This window comes from Takifugu flavidus, chromosome 5 (genome assembly GCF_003711565.1).
Source record: "Takifugu flavidus isolate HTHZ2018 chromosome 5, ASM371156v2, whole genome shotgun sequence".
NCBI lineage: Eukaryota > Metazoa > Chordata > Actinopteri > Tetraodontiformes > Tetraodontidae > Takifugu > Takifugu flavidus.
In genome coordinates, this window is record NC_079524.1 from 17,559,280 (window position 1) to 17,580,274 (window position 20,995).

The 20,995-nt window shown below is 48.4% G+C and overlaps 1 protein-coding gene and 1 long non-coding RNA gene across 2 annotated transcripts; one reads left to right on the forward strand and one right to left on the reverse strand.

Annotated features, from left to right (window-relative positions):
- Positions 1–1,136: 1,136 nt before the first annotated feature.
- On the forward strand, positions 1,137–10,785 carry olfml2a (olfactomedin-like 2A). Its single transcript, XM_057033628.1, has 8 exons — positions 1,137–1,505; positions 4,271–4,534; positions 4,846–4,953; positions 5,554–5,730; positions 6,461–6,707; positions 7,327–7,614; positions 7,688–7,873; positions 8,946–10,785. The coding sequence occupies exons 1-8, from the start codon at positions 1,437–1,439 to the stop codon at positions 9,548–9,550; spliced, it is 1,944 nt and encodes a 647-aa protein (XP_056889608.1). The 5' UTR covers positions 1,137–1,436; the 3' UTR covers positions 9,551–10,785.
- Positions 10,786–18,287: 7,502 nt separating this feature from the next.
- On the reverse strand, positions 18,288–20,995 carry LOC130526406 (uncharacterized). Its single transcript, XR_008950728.1, has 2 exons — positions 20,909–20,995; positions 18,288–20,619 (listed from the first exon to the last, which is right to left on the reverse strand). It is a non-coding gene; the product is annotated as an uncharacterized LOC130526406 (long non-coding RNA).

Consider the following 20,995-nt stretch of genomic DNA (forward strand, 5'->3'; position numbering starts at 1 on the left):
CACTCCCTGATTAGAGGGCCTACATGTGCACCTGAGCCCTTCAAAGGAGGAGTCTGCAGGTAAATGAGGGGGTGTTGAAGTCTGTGGAGGTGGATCAGTACCAGACCACCAGCACCACCACAGCCAGCCGGGCCCTCTTTTGATGTTGGGATGAAAGGACGTGGACGAGCACGTGCGCACTCTAGGTCTGTTGGCAATAGAACCAGGTCTTCTTTATTTAACAACATAAATAACTTAAGATTCAGGTTTCATTTTGATACTTTACAGTTACAAGTTGTTGATGTGGTGAAAATAAAACCTGATTCAGTGGTTTTCAGTGGAAATGCACAGCTGTAAAGGAACTAGACTGGACTGGACTGGACTGGACTAGACTGGACTGGACTGGACTGGACTAGACTAGACTAGACTGGACTGGACTGGACTGGACTGGACTAGACTGAAATGGTCTGGACTGGACTAGACTGAACTGGACTGGACTGGACTACACTAGACTAGACTAGACTAGACTGGACTGGACTGGACTAGACTAGACTAGACTAGACTAGACTAGACTAGACTAGACTGGACTGGACTGGACTGGACTAGACTGAACTGGACTGGACTGGACTGGACTGGACTGGACTGGACTGGACTAGATTAGATTAGATTAGATTAGATTAGTTTAGTTTAGTTTAGTTTAGTTAGTTTAGTTTAGATTAGATTAGATAAAATCATGTTTTTATTGATGTATCAAACAAACAAACAAACACATAAATAAACAATGCTCTGGTCTACTCGTCTCAGCTCGAATCATATTTGACTTGAGTTTTGTCAGACTTCAGGTCGGTGTTATACTCACTCCTGACCAACAGACGGCACTAGAACCCTTTGAATGTTTCACTTCACTTCCTCACGTTTGCCTTTTTTACGACAGAAGATGGCGCTGTTGCACCGAGACACCCTGACGTCAGTAAACATTAGATTCAATTGTGATTCTGAACTAAAAGCTTAAAAGAAAACACGCGTTATTACACAGAGAGCAGCAGAACGTATGATAATAACTGATAATTACAGATGAAAACCTGGTGCTTATCGCCCCACCTCGGTCAGCAACCACAGACGGAGCTCACCACCACCATTGTTTAGGTGTGTGCTTCATCTCCATCCAGCCTCTGTTATTATTAGTAGTAGTGGTGGTGGTGGTGGGAGGACTGGGATCAATCCCAGACGCCCAGCCTGGGGGTGAGACCCCTCCCATCCCTGGAACAGATGAGCAGAGCCGAGCGGAGGGCAGACACTCATCCATCCTTACGACTGGGAAAAGAAACTTCTCGGGAGGTAGAAATGGATCTAAAGTAGTCGCAGAACTTTATCTCCAGGATTTACACAGACGGAGCATCGCTGGTTCTTCGCTCGTCGCTTTTGGGTTTGGGTTTTTCTGACGTCACACAGATAAAATGTGGAGATCCACCAAAGTGCTGGTGCTCCTGCTGGTGCTGTGGAAGGACGCGTCCTCACAGAATAAGGTAAGACAAACCTGGCATTGGACTCCAGCCGGACCCCAAGGTCTTCAGCAGATGGTTCGGATTAGGTGTGTGTGTGTGTGTGTGTGTGCGTGTGTGTGTGTGTGTGTGTGTGTGTGTGTGTGTGTGTGTGTGTGTGTGTGGAGCTTCAGTCAGATTCCTGGTATCAACAGGTCTGTGTAAAGACAGTTTCAGAGGGGTAACATAAATATCTGGCTGCCTCTGTTTGTACAGCTGTACTCTACGTGCACGCCCACCACACTCACACGTGCACACAGCAAGGAGTATAAAGATCTCTTGGTGCAGAACATGCCCAGCTGAACACTTGTTGCCCTGGATCAGAGGCCAGATGAGCAGTAATGTAGGTCACAGCTGAATGAACATCCCATAATAATGATGACAGGAAGTGCAGTAGCTGCAACACTTGTGTTGTGATCTGTTGGGTCCATCTGTGAGGAGCCCAGCCAGAAGGAGTCGGATCATCTGCAGCCAGATTTCACCCCCGCTGACATTAGGAGATCCAACATCTGGAGAGTTCAAACATCTCAGGGGGGCAGAGGTCTTTGGGGGGTGGGGGGCAGGGGGGGGGGGGGGGCAGCTGCAGGAATGTAGAGGTGTACCCAGAGAAGCAACGACTGCCTGAGCTCATCAGCACCTTTATGCTAATTTGTCTTTGATCTGCAGGCTGATCTCTGCCCATCAGAACACTGAAGCTGCTGCTGCTGCTGCTACTAATGCTGCTCTGCTGCTGCTGCTGCTGTTGCTGCTGCTGCTGCTCTGCTGCTGCTGCTGCTGTTGCTGCTGCTGCTGCTACTGCTGCTGCTGCTACTGCTGTTGCTGCTCCTGCTGCTGCTACTGCTACTGCTGCTGCTGCTACTGCTGCTGCTGCTACTACTACTGCTGCTGCTGCTGCTGCTGCTCTGCTGCTGCTGCTGCTGCTCTGCTGCTGCTGTTGCTGCTGCTACTGCTACTGCTGCTGCTGCTGTTGCTGCTACTGTTGCTACTGCTGCTGCTGCTACTGCTGTTGCTGCTGCTGCTGCTGCTACTGCTACTGCTGCTGCTGCTACTGCTGCTGTTGCTACTACTACTGCTGCTACTGCTACTGCTGCTGCTGAGGGGATCAGACTTGTGTAGACGGGTGTGCAGGGGCCTTTTATTTGTGTTCTTTTTATGCTCAATGTGGTTTCTTTCTATTTTTAAGTTCATCAAAAGAGGTTATTTTGACAACCCCAGTTTTTTACATTCCGTGCAACATTCCTTCCTTCCTCACTGTCAGGCTGCAGCAGCTGATCCAACAGAGCTCCTTGCTGCATGAGGGCTCTCCTCCTCATTTCCAGTGTGGAGACTTGAGTCTATTGGCTTTGACCTGAAACTTGACTGCACTTGAGAGGTCAGGGCCAGAGACGCCGAACTCAAAGCATGCGTTAAAGGCTCTCGGCCTTTAATTAATAGCACTCTTAATTGTGTTGCCTATCGTCCTGCTGGCAGGTCAGTTTGGAATGAGCTGCTGGATGGTCTGTGAGGCGTAGCAGCACATTTGAGTTGACAGCGCTGAATTCCAGAAGCCTCCTGCATTAATGCCTGTGAGGTGAAGCTGCACAGGCACCAAAGTGAACGAAGAACTGGCTTCTGCCTTTTCTTTCAGGACTTTGAAAGGTTAAGCTGCTGTTGCCATGCAGGCAGAGGTTGATCTTTGTTAACAATGAGGTTCAGAAGGTCTTGTGAGGGCTCCTGCTCCTCAGGGTTAATCTGCTAATCCACTCTGTTTTCATGTGGTCGTAGGATTTGTCAACCTGCTGCCTTTTTGTTTGACATGGGTCAGTTTGGCCCGCCTGGGGTCCTGCCCAGCATCAGAACCCCTCCCGGTGTGTCTGCAGTAATGGGGGTACACAGGCTCACCACGTCTTCCTCTTTACTGGGCCGACATTCCTCCACTAATGAGCCACTTCTTTCCTCTTAGCGCGGCCATGGAAACCCTGCAGCAGCACAGATCACAGAAATATATGAACAAACACCAGCCCATAATACCAGACCATAATCTACTCAAAACCAACCAGAGCAAATCTGTTGCTCGGGCAGAACCATCAGCTCATTCTTGCTGAGTCTTTTCTTCATTTCCACAGTTGTGAATTCTTAAACTCAACTTTAACATGTAACCCAGCGGGAGCACAAACAGGTCTGTGTGTTTTTCCGTTGCCATGGTGAATTCGCAGTGCATCCCATCAGACACTGTTAAAACAGGAAGCGTTCATATTTTCTGACCTGACTTTCCTTCCATTGTGCCCGTTTCCCTTCAGTCAACCTTGATTTGTTATTGATAGAATTCCAGCAGGACTGGAACAATAATGAAGCTGGAAGTTCAGCGTTCTCTCCCAGGTCCTCAGAAACCACCAGAGCAGCAGCTCCACAATCTTCTACCCCCCACACACTCGCTAACGCCGTACTGCCCTTGACATCTCTGCTACTTTAAAGGCTGTAGCATCAATTTATTAGAAGAATAGAAAAATAATTGTCCACTTCCAGGAGACCTGTCCTCAGCGGGGTGTCTCCTGAGAGGACCCTGAAGATCTCAGCTCCCTGTGGCCACCTACCGTTCGATGAACCTACACATTAAATAACATAATGTTACAAGGAACCAGAAAAATTTTGACTTTTGTTTTCATATATATGTTTGGTGTCATTGTTACTTGAATCTTGTTCTCCTGAACTTTAATAGTTTAGGCACCGTCTGACAATGAGAGATAACAGGAAGCGATCATGTTGTTTAGATCTTCGGAGAGAGCGAGCCGGTCCGGATGACGTCAGAAGGTTCAGATTGTCGCTGCAAGTGCATCATGCGTCCTCTGAGCAAGGACGCCTGCCTCCGGCTGAAGAGCGGCAGCGTGCGGGTGGAGGACTTCTACACGGTGGAGACAGTGAGCTCTGGATCTGACTGTCGATGCTCATGCACAGCCCCCCCTTCATCGCTCAACCCCTGTGAGAACGAGTGGAAGATGGAGAAGCTGAAGAAACAGGCCCCAGAGTTACTGAAGGTGACTGAACCTCTCTAACATCGTTTGCATCAATCACCACTCAGGCTGTGAAGACATGAAGACATGTTCTTCCTACTGTCTTCTTCCACTGGCAGCAGAAACATCAACAGACTGCAACAGGAGGTAGTTCCAGATGTTTGAGCAGATTTTATGTGGTGCCTCTGGTGAAGGCAGTAAAGCTCTCACACTCACACTGACAAGGAGAAGATGGATGGAGAGTTGAGGGAGATGGGTTGATGTAGAGAGAGGGAACGAAGGGATTCCTGCTGAGCAACACAGGCCTGAATGAACTTCTTCTGCTCTTTATCCAGCTTCAGTCCATGGTGGATCTGCTGGAAGGAACCCTCTACAGCATGGACCTCATGAAAGTGCACTCCTACATCAATAAGGTGGTGTCCCAGATGAACACACTCGAGGAGGTAGGTCACCCCACGTCTTTGCTCTGCCATGTAGGGTCATCCAAGCACATGGCTGACATTAGAACTGTGTGTGTGGGGTGTGTGTGTGTGTGTGTGGGGGGGGGGGGGGGCTGCGTGCATGCGTCCCTCCACACACAACAAGTCTATTTGAGGGTTATACTTGGGTTTCAGTCAAAGTCAAGGTTAAGGGGTGAGTTAGGTTGGTCAGGGTTAGGAGATGGGTAATGTGTGTGTGTGTGTGTGTGTGTGTGTGTGTGTGTGTGCGTGCGTGCGTGCGTGCGTGCGTGCGTGCGTGTTAGTAACCAAGTCTATTGATGGTTACTGACCCAGTGTGTTGATGTTTACCAACCCAGTGTGTTGATGTTTACTGACCTAGTGTGTTGATGTTTACCGACCCCGTGTGTTGATGTTTACCGACCCCGTGTGTTGATGTTTACCGACCCAGTGTGTTGATGTTTACCGACCCCGTGTGTTGATGTTTACCGACCCAGTGTGTTGATGTTTACCGACCCAGTGTGTTGATGTTTACCGACCCAGTGTGTTGATGTTTACTGACCCAGATGTCTGTACCAAATGTTGAGAACTGCTGTGATCTTACAGACGATCAAGACCAACCTGACGAGAGAGAACGAGTTTGTCCGGGACAGCATGATGAGCCTGACCAACCAGTTTAAGAGATATGAGAATTACTCCAACATCATGATGGGCATCAAGAAGGAAATCTCCAGCCTCAGCCTGCACCTGCTGCAGAAGGATTCTTCTGACGGGAGATCACTGGTGAGACCACATATGTTTCCATTCACACAGCAGTGCCGCCAGGACCAGATCAGGCCTGGTCCAGATCAGGCATGAATCTGGTGAAGCAACCTTTGGATGCAAGGGACGTTTTCTTCATGTGATAAAACTGAAGGAGTGATCTTGATGATCTCCTCTTGTCTCCACCCCTCCAAGCCACAGTCCTTTTTCAGGTCTAAAATTTCTGATAGAATCCTGGTTTTAGACCTCTGGTGGGCCTGGTCTCCACACGTTTACACAATCCTGATTGTTCCACGCTTTCTCCACCTGCTTTTGTCCTGTCCTGATTACCCCAAATTAATGTGTCCAAGTATTGTTTCTCAGAAATAGTTGAGAGTTTTGTGGTTTCCCACCTTCGGTGCTGTGACCGGTACGTGTTGTGGTGGTAAAGCCAATGCTGCTTCACTGGGATCCAGTAGAAGCTGATAGAGAACTTTGTAGAGTATGGGAGTTGTAGATGCAGGTGATGATGTTGGAGCTCCTCTCTGCGTCTCCTGGGTAGTCCTTGTCTACAGGATGTAGTGTCGCCTGGTTAGAGACAGCAGTGGGTGGACGGGCCTTTACTATTGTGCTGGCAGGTTTGGTAACCCTTTGTTCTGGAATGAAGTAACCCTTTCCTGGATGGTGAGGCTGAACTGACTCACAGATGGTTGGTGTTGCCTGTTGGCCACCAATAATGAAGCCTGACCTAACTCCATGCTCTTATTAACAGGGTGCTAGTGATGAGAAAGGGAAAGAGGCTGTAAGTACGGCCAACAAAAAGTCTCCTGGAGCCAAACCTCTACCCAAACCACCCAAAGAAAAGGTCATAAAGCCCAAGAAAGAAATCATCAAACCCGGAAAGGTGGTCAAGCCTGGCCCTACAGCCAAAGCCAAGGTGGTGGCACACCAGCCTGGAGTAGTGAGAGGTATCACGTACTACAAGGCATCCAAGACTGATGAAGACGAGCAGGGAGAAGGTGAGAGCTCAAGCCGGGGTGGAACATATACCCTACCTTTGTTTTTCTGGGTCAAGTGAGGACAGATCATGATTACAGCTGCACATTTAGCGTGTGACTAATTCAAATCTTTTATTGACCAAACACTTGGAGCTGGAGGAATGTTGTGTGAATGGAGTGCTGCCAGAGCTTCAGCCCCCTCGGGGCTGAGCAGGGACAATCACAAAGAGTGAGAACACCTTTCCTGATGCCCTCAACCCTCTTAAAGTCGAGAGGAATGACTAGGCATGCTGCCTTTGTACAGGACACACACTCATAAAGCTGTCTTCTACAGGAACCGACATTACATTACCAGTATGTTAGAATGTCACATGTCATCAGACTGTCAGCAAGTGCCAGATGGTTCCAGTCAAAAACAGCAGACGGTTTTAGCCTAGCATGCATTAGCAGCATGGACCCTATAAGACATGTGAGCCCACCTCCAGCACTAAAATGGCTAAATGTAGAGGTTGCTTTGTGCATTTCCTGATTGTATTGATATTTGCATCATTTCTTCATTTTGTCTGCATGAAGTGACACAGAAGACACTGATTCAGGTTTGATGCTGTAAAAATCCTGATTCTTTCTTTTCCTTTTTCAGATCATCCTGCAAAAACATTCACTCTCCATCAGTTCAGAGAAAACCAGTCAGATGATGATGGATCTGAGATGGTCTTGGAAACCATTGAGGCCACTGCAGGTCAACCTGTTGAAACCACTGCCACTCCCAGTACCACCAGTACCAGTACCACCACTGCAAGCATGACAACTAGGAGCAGCACCACAGCGACCACTGTCACCACAGCAGCTTCTGAAAAAGCAGCCCCAACCATTGTGCTGTTTCTGGACAACTCCAACAACAACAGTCGTCCCAGTCTGCACAGAGCAGGTACCAGCTGAGAGCCTAGCCTAGCCTAGAACCTAGTGCAGCACATACATGACGTTCTGTCTGGTTCTTCCAGGGAAGCTCCTCAACTGTGACGGGACAGTAGCATCGATCGACCTGCCCAGGAAGCACCACAATTACGGACGGAACGAAGGAGCCTGGATGAAGGACCCGCTGGCTAAAGACTCCAAGATCTACGTGACTAACTATTACTATGGCAACAACCTGGTGGAATTCCGCAACCTGGACAACTTTAAGCAAGGTGAGCTTTGATTTAGTGTGATATTTTACACCAGGAAGTTCTTAAGGAATCATTTGTTGCTTTATTTTTATGGCTGTTGTTTTGTGTCCCTGAGTGAGATGTTTCTGCTGAAGCTGTGACTCTGGTCCACCTACAGACTTTGACTTTGAGAGTTTCTTTTCTTTTATGTACATGTGGTAACTTTTTACAGGACTGAAGGAGACCAGCAAACTAACAGCTGAACAGAGAAGGAAAAACAGAGTAAAGAGTTAAAAAGAAACCTGAACATGTGCTTTGCCATCGTGTCTTTTACTCCTCCTGAGGAGGAATATTATGGTATGTTAGTGGAGATGGACGCATGCCGGCGTGGCTCCAGCGGGGGGGAGGTGGGGGATAAACTCTCCACAGATCCAGAAGAAGTAAGGAACTGGATTTTACTCTCCAGGAGACCTGAGATGATCTCCCCTCCCCTTGTTGATCTAGATGTGTTTGGACAACGGCTTTTCTGGAGGCACCTCCATGTCAGGCGTCCCGTGGTGCCGTTAGCTCACAGCTGTGTTCGGATGACTTGGTATTTGGAGTGGCAGCGGGTCCTGCTGTTCCCTGACATCTTTGCTTTGAACTGGGCCCAGTGGAGACGGATTAAGAGTGTGGGCCGGCCCTCAGGCTTGAGACGGAGCCGGTGGTTCTGCTGATGTTTTCCTACTTCACCAGAACTCTCTTATTTTCTGCAAGTAGAACGTAACCATGGCAACATGTTGAAAACATCCAACTACAGCTGACTAAGTGCACGTACGCCCCAAAGGCCATCATCGTTTGTAGCAACAGGAAGCGTTCTTATATTATCAACTTCTACTAGCATCTAAGCATTTAAGATCTAACCTGTAGGATTTTGAATGATCAATTACAATTAAATAACTGGCCTCTGTGGAGAGTCCAGATCTCTGCAGGATCTGCAGCACAGAAGGATTTCATTTCTGTAATTAATGCCTTAATCAAGTCTCCTGATCACAAGCAGCAGTCCAGCCCTGGATCCTTAATATTAAATTAGTATAATATGCGATGAGGCGTTAAACGTGTTTATTTCTTCCAGGGAGGTGGAGTAACCTTTACAAACTGCCGTACAACTGGATTGGAACGGGTCACGTGGTTTATAACGGCGCATTCTACTACAACAGAGCCTTCACCAAGAACATCATCAAGTATGATCTGCGGATGCGCTACGTTGCGGCCTGGACGCTGCTGCATGACGTGGTTTATGAGGACACCACCCCGTGGAAATGGAGAGGCCACTCCGACATCGACTTTGCAGTGGATGAGAGCGGCCTCTGGGTGATCTACCCTTCCATGGACTACGACTTTAACCAGCACGAAGTGATCGTCATCAGCAGATTGGACCCTGGAGACCTGTCACTGAAGAAGGAAACAACATGGAGGACTGGCCTCAAACGCAACTCCTACGGGAACTGTTTCATCATCTGCGGCATCCTGTACGCTGTCAACGTGTACAACCAGAAGGAGGGTGAAGTGGACTATGCTTACGACACCCACACCAACACCGAGGCCGTCCCACGCCTGCCGTTCACTAACGAGTTCTCCTTCACCACCCAGATTGACTATAATCCCAAGGAGAAGGTTTTGTATGCCTGGGACAATGGACACCAGCTCACATATCAGGTGAACTTTGTGGACCAGTGAGGGGGTCTGACTGTACCCTATGTTAGACCCAACCTAGCCAAGGGTCGGTCTACACTAACAACAGTCCACCTTTATGCCCGAACTATCTGGGGGGCGTAACTATACATTTTGCCATCAAACCGAAATAATCTTGCAGTCTGAGTGGAAGCTAAAGCAGATCACTGGGATTTTGAATCTTTTATTTTTAGAGTCATTTCTGACGGGTCAGCAGGCTGGCTAATGCATCAGGTAGCTAGCTATCAGCTAGGTAATCCAAGGCCTCGGTCGATTTGGGACACACACATATCCACCGTAGCTGGACGTCCTGTCCATCACCCCACAACCAGACACAACAACCACACAAGAAACCAGTCACCAAAGTCCATCTGCCATTGTGCGGATCTTTTGATTGAAACTCAAGCAGCTCCCTGAATGTGTGAGAACAACCCACAGTCATCTGGAGATCCTCAAGGATGGTGGAGCTGGTCCATGTTGATGAAGCACTGGATTCTACCGGAGAAGAATCCTGTCACTAGCTGAGCTCCTTCATCTGCTGTACCCATCATGACCATCACAGCCCAGTCTGATGTGTGTAAGGACACAAAATCTCCATGAAAGCTCCTCAAGGGTGAAGCCAAAGGTTAAATTCCACCCTGTCCTGGTGATCAGGGGTCATGGTTTGCGTATTACAGAACACGTTAAACCAGGTGGCACCATCTGCCACCTTGGGGAGGGGTTCCAGTGAGTCAAGGTGCACCAGTTGAGAAGCTGGAACACAATTATCATCATGAAAAGACTTTGATTGTATTTCTGTTTCATAGTACTTCTGGTTGGATACTTAAAGCAGTCCTTGTACACCGCTCGCTCATAGTTTTACTGTTTTCTTTACACTTGAGTGCTTTGATTTGTAGACGTGTCCGTCATCCCAGTAAACCCACTAAGGAATGCAGCTTTTGTTGAACGTGAAGGCTCTCGTCTCATGTTTCATGTGTGTGGAAACGTCTCTGGGATGAGGTGCAGTACTGTACTGACAAATACTGACTGAACATGAACAAATACGGGGCTGATTGTAATAACATTGTAATAACTTAACAACTGCTCTCAACTAGACGGGCTGTGTGTGTTATAAGACAACGTTGATTTGGAATTGGTGCTGTGAAAACAGCTGATCGATTCGGTTCTTTCAGGGCTTGAAATCGTAACACTTGAACCCGATCACGTCTATCAATCATCCAATAAAAGAAGCATTTGTGTGAGTTGGAATCTTTGGGTCGTTTTTCCAGCAGATTGTGTCTATTTCTGATGTCCTGACGTTTGTCATAAAGGTGGAAAACCTTCTCTAAGGTCTGGACGCGCGACCCAACGATGTTCTGTGAACAGTCAGAGAGCAGAAAAGAACCAAAACCCTTCATCCTAAAATAAACATTCAGTATTATCAGATTTTTCTATACAAACTAACTCAAAAATGACATTTCTTAAATGTAAAATTCAAACATGAACCTCAGGTCGGTGTTGAGTTCCTTCTTCTGGATAATGTTGACGCTTTATTTGGAGAATAAGTGGAGTGCTGGCTCAGCTGTTCCTGGTCCTCGTGAGGAACATGTGGGTGAGGCTGGTGTGCACATGCATGAGGACGTGCACACAGGCAAGAACATGGCTGTGCTTTCTTACAGCAGCATCATGAGGCTCCTTAATGAGCAGAAGACAAAGCTCTATGCTTGATGAGCGCGGCACTAATGGTGTCCCGAATCATGAACCCTGTCACGTAATGTTGACATGTTGTGGTGGTGGAACAATGGCGTCTGTGCCGGCCGTGGTGATGAATGCTGACAATTCACATGAACTCTGCCGCTCCAGGCCCAGATCACAAAGGCTCTCCTGTCGAATCAGGACTCTTCTTGATCCCGCTGACCTGAGCGGAGCCTCGTCTTCGTCATGTATGGTGTCAAGCCTTTGTTTGGATGCAACATACCACGGTCAACACGCTACTGGCTACATGCTGGTGGATTAGGAACGCAAAGGCTTCCTCCAGGCGTGTCCAGTCGCCAACGCTTGCTGGTTTCTATCGTTAAAGGAAAGTGGGTGTATCGCTTCTCAAATCAAATCAAATCAAATCAATCTTTATTTTTATAGCGTCTTATACAATCAAAATTGTTTCAAGGCGCTTTCCAGAATCCCAGGGCCTGACCCCAGACAAGCAACAGTGGCAAGGAAAAACTCCCCTTTAACAGGAAGAAACCTTGAGCAGGACCAGGCTCATGTAGGGGGACCCTCCTGCTGATGGCCGGCTGGGTAAAGAGAGAGGAGAAGGGGGAGGACAGGTAGAGGAGAGGAGAGGGGAGGAGAGGAGAGGAGAGGAGAGGAGAGAGAGGAGAGGAGAGAGAGGAGAGGAGAGGAGAGGAGAGGAGAGGAGAGGAGAGGAAACCATGACCCAGTGGGGTGACAGAGGCCTGTCAGGTGATCATGTCTCTGGACCCCAGCAGCCTTGGCCTATAACAGCATAGCTAAGATGTGACCTAATGATTAGACGACCCCCTAAGTATGATGACATCTGTGATGGGAATAATGAGGTTGTGTCTACAAACAGTTTTCCTGATACGCTGACCACTTTGTTGACGCGAATGGGGTCTTCAGATCTTACAGACCTTTTATCCTAATGGAGCCTCTTGAGTAGGATGCTCTGCTGGTCTCCTGGTCCTGGTCCCGGTCCTGGTCGTGGTCCTGGTGGTGGTGATACTTGATGAGTAAATTCTTTTTCCCAATAATTCCGGCATTCATCCGTCTAAGTGTTCTGGTTTGAAACCCAAAGCGCCGTAGTTAGCATGAATCCTTCTGATGTTTAAATCATGAGGTGAAAATGATGTCAAGAGTGACAGAACACGGTCCTTTATTAAAGACATGTGAGGGGCCCTCTGCAGAGGGACACATTCAGGCCGGTTTATGGTTTCAGCTGCTTCGCTCTCATGGCCTTGCTGCTCACGCTAATGCGGAAAACGGGGCTGGTGACAACTTGACTGTTACAGTGAACAGAGAAGCTCAATGTGAGTTTAATTAAGAGCCTTTAGTCCCAAACACGGCTCGGCTGGACAGGAAGTGCACGTGCAGCTGCTTCCTGTTCAAAGCTGCATAGAAAGCTATATTTAATCATCCTCTCAATCCCTCAGCTTTAGGAGATCCCACATATTCAGTCAGCCAGAGGCCTCAAGCAGTCACTCAATAACAATCCAATTATGATGCGTCTTTCTTTCAGCTCTTTTCTGGCCTCTGGCCTCTCACTCAATAACGTCTCTTGCTCCTTTTGGAGGAGGTTTAGGCCAACCACTAAGGAGAACAGCAAAGAAGGTCATTATATTGGACACAATGGAGGCCTTTGGAACTGAGAAGAGGAGTGAGAGAGGCACACGCAATTAAACACCCACAGAGTTTGGCCTGGGAACAGTGGAAATTCTTCCAAATACACCATCTACAAATAAGTCCCACAGGAATGGCATGTAAAGTTCTACACTGAAGAACATGCAACCCAAAATGTTTCACATGTGGAACCCATTTAGTTTCACAGGCAGCCTAACGTACTCGTATGCAGTTATACTCTGAGTCCAATTGTTGAAGACATTTTCCATAATCGGGTCTTTCATCACCATTGTTCAGGTTTTTAACTTTGTTACAGTCAAGATCCTGTCAAGGCTCCATCCTGTGGTGGCAGCTGAGCTGAGAAGAGTCGACAAGCAGGACAAGAATCCCATCATAAGCTTTAGTATCACATCTTTTTCTGTTAGGTCACTCCATTATTAAAGATGACCTAAAGCTCCTTGGATCACTGTTGGCAGCTGCACAGGTTCTCCTGCTTTAGCTGACAGGAACAGACCAACATTTGTTACAATATGAATAATCCATCCCATAAATGCTGTCATGTCCTGGAGGACCTCCAGCTGTGTCCAACACCTCTGAAGAATCGGGACCCCTCCCAGACCATTTTCATAGGGACATTAATGACACCGAGGATGTGTTTGACTGTAATGTGACAGAACTCCCAACAGCTGCGTCTGGCTGGCGCCACACAGCCGCTCCAGCCTTCAGCCGCTCGTCACCCCGGCTCAAATGAGGCCTCGCGGATCAGCACCAAGCTGCAGCTGTTGGGGAGCGGCACCATGTGCCCCCTGACTGGAAAAGATGGGTTTATTCTGAAGCTGCGTTTAGAAGGCTGGCGGCTGACTGAAGCCAAAGCAGCTAAACAAACAGCGTCTCCCAGCAAACATGGCGTCTCCTCACCCAACGGGGCTGACCCCACACGACCCCACACGACCGCCAGGCCCAACGCAGCATTAAAGCAAAAGTCGAACGAAAAATAGGGTAAACTAAAGGTTCGCCGTCGACAACGTGGTAAAGAAAAAGCTGAAACTGACGCCACTGACTGTGTGGACACCTGCTAGCTCAGCTCCTCTTGGTGGTTCTGCCCCTTGTCCTTGGGTCCAGACGAGCTCTGCTTCCCTTGGTGCAGCCAGACGATGGACGTTAGACACCCACAACATTGAGCATCAGCACGGCCGGTGGAAGGAGGGAACCGGCGTGACCTCCAGCAGCTGTGTGGATGGACTTGTCTTCATTGTCCACCACAGACAGTCAGTAGAGGAGCAGATCGCTGTGAGCTATGCTGGCTGTGTGACAGCAGGAAGAATGTGAGCATTCAGAGCTGCTCCACTGTTGGCACCATGACACACATCCTCCAGGCTTCACCTTCACACAGACCTGATTGTTTGAGGAATCGTTCTGGATGAAGACAGAATGAGGATGGGAGAACATTCCTGGGACAGAAAAGACCCCCTCAGAGGGAACAGTGCACCACCACCCAGTGGCCAGCCGACCCCAGCATGAGCACGGACCCCTTCCTGTCCTGGGGAGACTCTGCTTGCGTTGGCCATCTTGTTTCTCTTCAGACATTTTAAAATTACCACATCACAGGCGTCACCATGGCAATGGCTCCTTCACTATTTTGGCTTTGATTCAGGATAAATAGCCAGCTTTGTTTTTGTGCACGACAATCTGAGGCCTCTGCCCTCTCTCCCCAGCTCCAGTCAAACAGTGATGGTGGTTGTTTCACAACTGAGGGCGTCGACCTGCTGACGCCAGAAACCCTGTCTGTCTGTCTGTCTGTCTGTCTGTCTGTCTGTCTGTCTGTCTGTCTGCCTTCCTTGTTCCTCGCTGCCTTTGATCTTGTTTCTTCTTTTATGTTTGATGCTTGTGTTGAACATGAAAGACAAAGAACCAGCTGAGGAGCCTCAGAACAAATGTTGGTTCTGAGCTGATAAAACAGGAGTTTTAGTCTCATGAATACGAGAGCAGGTCAGGAGTTGTTAGTTAATTCCCCCAGTACATGTCTGCTATCACTTGCTATTTAAAACTATGTTTGTCTTTAGAAATGAACAAATATGGTGATTGTTCTGAGTCATCTAGGTCAGTGTTTTTATTTTTTATTTTTAGAAGTATTAGAGTTTCAGAATTCCACCGGTTATTTCAGTACTGAAGAGGTCTCTTGGGCCAGAGGGAAAACATCTCTGGAAAAACTAAAGGAAGCCCAGATGAAGCTAAAGGAATTCATATTTAGATGTAAATGTTGGGGTGTTTTAAATAATAATGAATAAATGAACCAGACTTAAGTTTATGTATCTGGAGCAATAAGCAACCCTGAACCAGTCGAGTCCTTCAGACGCCTGTATCATCTATTCTGGCATTTCTGCTTCTGGCTGCAGCACAAACAACCAAACACCTGATGATTTTATTTTTAATTTAAATTCTATTTTTTATAAAATACAACAAACAGAAACAACTTTGGGATTCCCTGGATTACCTGCAAACCTCCCTATGTAGTTGTGTTCAAACCTTTGACTCCTCGGGACTGCCGGCTAACAATCCCTCATACAAGATCACAGCTGTTTCAGCAGCTTGGCTTCAGTATCTTGCTCAAGGACACTTCAGCATGTAGCCTACAGGTTCCCAAAAGCAAAAATAATACCCAAATATCTCTAGAGTGCCTGATCTGAATCCTAGTTGGGTTAGTACCATCACAGCTACCACCAGGAGCTTCGTTACCACCAGGAGTCGAGCTGCCACCAGGAGCTTCGTTACCACCAGGAGTTGAGCTACTACCAGGACCGAGCTACCACCAGGAGTTGAGCTACTACAGGAGCCGAGCTACCACCAGGAGCTTCGTTACCACCAGGAGTTGAGCTACTACCAGGAGCCGAGCTACCACCAGGAGTTGAGCTACTACCAGGAGCCGAGCTACCACCAGGAGCTTCGTTACCACCAGGAGTTGAGTACTACCAGGAGCCGAGCTACCACCAGGAGTTGAGCTACTACCAGGAGCCGAGCTACCACCAGGAGCTTATTAGCAAGCACCACGAGCCGAGCTACCACCCCGGAGTTGAGCTACCACCAGGAGCCGAGCTACCACCAGGAGTTGGCTACTACAGGAGCCGAGCTACCACCAGGAGCTTATTACCACCAGGAGCCAAGCTACCACCAGTAGCTTAGTTACCACCAGGAGCCGAGCTACCACCAGGAGTTGAGCTACTACCAGGAGTTGAGCTACCACCAGGAGCTAGTTACCACCAGGAGCCGAGCTACCACCAGGAGTTGAGCTACCACCAGGAGCTTAGTTACCACCAGGAGCCAAGCTACCACCAGGAGTTGAGCTACCACCAGGAGCCAAGCTACCACCAGGAGCCTAGTTACCACCAGGAGCCTAGCTACCACCAGGAGTTGAGCTACTACCAGGAGTTGAGCTACCACCAGGAGCTTAGTTACCACCAGGAGCCGAGCTACCACCAGGAGTTGAGCTACTACCAGGAGTTGAGCTACCACCAGGAGCTTAGTTACCACCAGGAGCCGAGCTACCACCAGGAGTTGAGCTACCACCAGGAGCTTAGTTATCACCACACTTCCTGTGAAGTTCCTGTGCCCGTGCGTACCAGGAACTCTTGCAGTGGAAACACACCAATTTAGATGTAGATGAATGCACATTGTTAGTTCCTCCTCCTACAGGTACACACCAGTATCCAAGTCAATCTCAGCGACAACACACCAACTCCTCCCCATCCCGATGAACCCATGAAGTGTCAGATTTAAGATTGTGATGCTCTCATCTAAAGGAGGTTCATGCTACTTCAGTTACATGCAAACTTGGGGATTTTCCTGGTGATTTCATGTGGTGGGTTTTCTCACTCAGCATGTTGGACGTGTTCCTCTGTGTGGGTGGATGTAATGAAGCCTCAGAGGGTCTCTGCCCCCACCCATCCTGCTGGAACTCAGCATTCTGATGGGATGAGGTCTTTCATAACAACTGTAGTGATTTTGGCAGCATGAAAAGCTCTTCTCATCAACAGGGTCAGAAAACAGGTCGAAGTAGAACACGGTCTCTTTGACCCTCTGACCTACATCCATAGTCCCACTTTATTCATCCAAATAATTCAGAAGCCATTTGATATTTCTAGAAATGGGAACAATGAGGAGCATCTCCCTGCTCGTGTCATCCAGTTCTGCTCTGAAACTTCAGAGTAGCACAGATCTATACAGGAACTTAATTATGCGTAGAGCAATAAGACAGGATTCATTCATTCATTCATCCCTTCATTGACTCTAAATGACCAAATCCTCAGTTGCATGAAGCACACCCTGACTGGGGGTGAATCTGCAGCAGGAGAGCAGCTCAGAGGAGAAACAGGACTCGTGCTGTTGTGCAGATGTGTTGACATGTGGCTCCTCAGATGTTTATGTATTATTCATAATGTGGGGAGAGAAATCCATAAGGGCCATAGAGGAGGATAACCTCTAGGTGGAGCAGCTCACTGGTGGGTCTGGGCTGCAGCTGTTGGCTGCTGATGACAGAGGAGATGAAGCACACAGCAGGAAGCACTTGGATGTGTGTTGCTTTCAGAGGCCTCCTCATCATCCAGAAAACCACAGTGGACACATGTTGTTCACCGGAGCTCCTTGGGTGTGACCTTCACCCTCTGAACACACACAACAGCATTCAGATGAGCCACCTTTGGAAGGAAGCATCATTATTGCTCTTCCAAAAGTCACATTTGAGCCACTTTTACGTTAGAACTTCGTGGACATTGAGGGATAATCAGCAGAATAATATTGATAATTAACCTCCTCGGTTGAATTCAGGATGCTTCACATGTTCCTGCGGAGGAGTTTCGCACTCTAGTGTCCACTTGTTGCTCTATCTAATGTTTAATATTCCGAACGAGGATCTCCCAACTCCTTCTACAGCCGCGTCCTATTCACACGCTGATGTTTAAAGACACAAATTCTGTGTTTCAACTCTTCAGTCCAGCTTTAGACAGCGAACTAGCCTGGAGAGATGCCCAGAGAGATGGCAGTGGTTCTAGTGAGATCTGCATCCCCCAGTGAGTCCTGGAACGTTGCCTCTATGGTGCTAGACTCTTCCCAGTTTGTGTTTGAGTAAAATCAGTCCAGCTGTTGGAGTGATAGCAGAATCACACTGGAACAGCGATATCACACGACTCTGACAGACGGTCCAACCCAAACCACCTCAGAACCCTTCGACTTCAGCAGCAGAGGACTGGCGGCTTTGGGGTCACTGTTGTCTGTGTTGGTGTCTCTGACAGCAGTCCACCATTGGAGGAACCCCTCTGGGATGGAGGTGGGAGGAATGTCTGTGGATCACCTGATGGTGGTGTTACCATGGAGACATTACAACACATGAATATGGTTGTGGTTATGAGCAGGGTCAGAGATGAAGCACCTTTATTTAGTTCTAATCCCATAATTCTCAGACAGACAGAGACTAGAACCAGTCTGGTTCCACTGTAAAGGTGCTGCTGAAGGCCAGAGGAGGGACCAACAACTAAAGATCCATCAGTCCCACCCTCAACAAGGTTCCGTCACAGCGTAGATGGAGCATACATAAAGCCTGTTTACAGCCTGTTTACAGCTCGTTTACAGTCTGTTTACAGCCCATTTACATCCCATTTACATCATGTTTACAGTATGTTTACCGGCTGCTTACATTCTGTTTAAAGCCTGTTTGCAGCCCGTTTACAGCCTGTTTACATCCTGCTTACAACCTACTTACATCCAGTTTGCAGCCTGTTTACATCCAGTATACAGCCCGTTTACATTCTGTTTACAGCCTGTTTATATCTTGTTTATAGCCCATTTAAATCCTGCTTACAACCTGTTTAGAGCCTGTTTGCAGCCTGTTCTTGTACCTGCAGCTCTCTTTTCTGCAGGCAGCCACACTGATTAGCTTTTCTCCTGAGGTTTACCAGGAACATCATCACCAGTCTGACCACCAGTCTGATCACCAGTCTGATCACCAGCCAGCCAGTGTGCTTTATTTTAGGCCACCAGGCTCTTGTGATGGTTCCTGGGACATCTCCAGACCTGCAGGCTGGTTCTGTTCCAACTTAAGACGTTGTGATGCAACAACTCAACATGGTTGTCGTTCCATGTGGTTTCCAGTCTGGTTTTAAACCAAATGTTTAAGAGCTTCTGAGGTCCTGAAGACCTTGAGGTGGTCCTCTGGAGGCTGCAGCACCCTGAGAGCATCGGTACAGTTGCTCCCCTCTTCGGATCTGCCCCCCTCTGGCTGCTGTCAGAGGAAGAACACGGCATTTGACTCACTTTAGCACAGAAAAGTACTTGAATTTCATTTTATTCACATTTTCCAAATGAAAATCAGGATTCTGACACGTTGAAGCCTGAATGCTGGAGGAATCTTCTGCTGTCGCCCTCGGGGGTGGATCACCGCACCTCCATGCAGGTTCACCTGCAGCGTTCCTGCCGTAGCTGTCGTGTTGGGCTCTGCTTTCATGAGAGCTTCTCTGTTTTCATTCCCTGGATTATCTGGATGGTGCTGCTGTCTTTGGGGAATCCTGGAGTAAAAACAGGCGCAGCTGTTGGCTCCAGCTGTCAGACCTCTACAGCAGAAGGTTCACGTGCGACTCTCCCCAGAACATTCCACACCGCCTCGTGACGAGGGGCAGACTCGCTCGGGTCTTCATCTCTACCTGCCTTCGTCTCAGGAGGAGGAGGAGGACTGACTGGAGGAGCTGACAGTGGTTGTAGTGGTGTGGGGATGAAGAATCACTCATGGATCACCTCCAGCAGAGCTCCACCACTGGTCTCCTGAGTGCTGTCAGATGGAGGGTGGGGAGACCCAAATATTTTCCCAAGTCCAGACACACCCATTGGAACCAAAGCTGCTCCCTCTTATTTCTGTCCGGGGAAACTTGAGCGTGGAGAGATGATGAAACCTACTCGGAGATGTTGTATCGGTGCAGCGCTGAACGTACACAGATGTTGTCCAGAGTTCTGTGGAGCAACCTTCTCTAACGTCAAACAGCTTTGAAGGGGGCCGGCAGGAGTGCTGGTGAAGAGGTTCTCCTGAGCAGCAGCAGTTGACCCAGTTGGGAGTAGATGCAGGTCTGGAGATGTTTCCCACACTCGTTATCCAGGTTACAGCAGTGCATCATGGGACACGGTGGTCCGATTCTTCACGGTGCCCCCAAGCAGCTGTTGTGCGTGGGTGGAGGCCAGTTTCACCTTCCTGCCACCCCACGTTCAGGGTGTCATTTACTCCACATCCTTTTACAAAAACGTAAATATTGTTCATGTCTTTGACCATTCGCATGTGTGGGAGATCCTTCATGACATCAAAGAAGTAAAACCCGACCCAGCAGAACCGGGAACACACACTCACTACACGACTACAGATGCACACGGAACATCAGCATATGGCATTTTATACAGGGGGAGGAGGAACACGAGACACAGGTGGAACACATTAGGGCAGCAATCACACATGCAGAACCTGGTCCTGGATCAATTTTCCTTAGTAAGGAAACATTGGTGCAGCCATGAGCTTGAGGGACAGACCAGGAGCTCCACAGGTACCAGTCAGACCAGCTAATGGGCAGCAAAGTGCTTCACCAGCGGGACACTCTGCTCCACTGCTCTTCTCTCTGGATCACATCGGTAGAAGATCATGCACCACACGCTGGCCTCTGGAGACATCTGGACTCCACTGCTGCTCCGGAACGGCCTGAGAGCACAGGAACCTGCACCCAGAACATGGAGGAACACTTCCAGGAGAAGTCCTTTGTCATAATTAACCAAGCATCAATACACAGGTAGTTAGGCTGTAATCTGAGTGTTATTACCATAATCTGGGGTTATTACTGTCATTGGTGTGGTTATAACTGTTGTGTGATTATTACTGTAATGTGTATGTTAATACTGTTGTTATTAATGTGGGTTGGTATTGATGTTACGTTTGTGTTATTACAGTCATGTTTGTTACGCTGTTACGTTGGGTTAATTATACTGATTCTGCCCAGTAAGAACTACCAAGGATGAAGTAGGTAGCTGCACTGAGGGAGAGGAGGATGAGGAAGATGGTGCCCACACCCAGGTCTCCCACTGCACAGCCATTGG

Excerpts from the sequence above, each read along its gene's own strand:
- olfml2a (XM_057033628.1), top strand. The coding sequence starts at position 1,437 with ATGTGGAGATCCACCAAAGTGCTGGTGCTCCTGCTGGTGCTGTGGAAG. Across the intron at positions 7,615-7,687 it reads TCCCAGTCTGCACAGAGCAG|GGAAGCTCCTCAACTGTGAC; the intron begins GTACCAGCTGAG and ends TGGTTCTTCCAG. Across the intron at positions 7,874-8,945 it reads CCTGGACAACTTTAAGCAAG|GGAGGTGGAGTAACCTTTAC; the intron begins GTGAGCTTTGAT and ends TATTTCTTCCAG.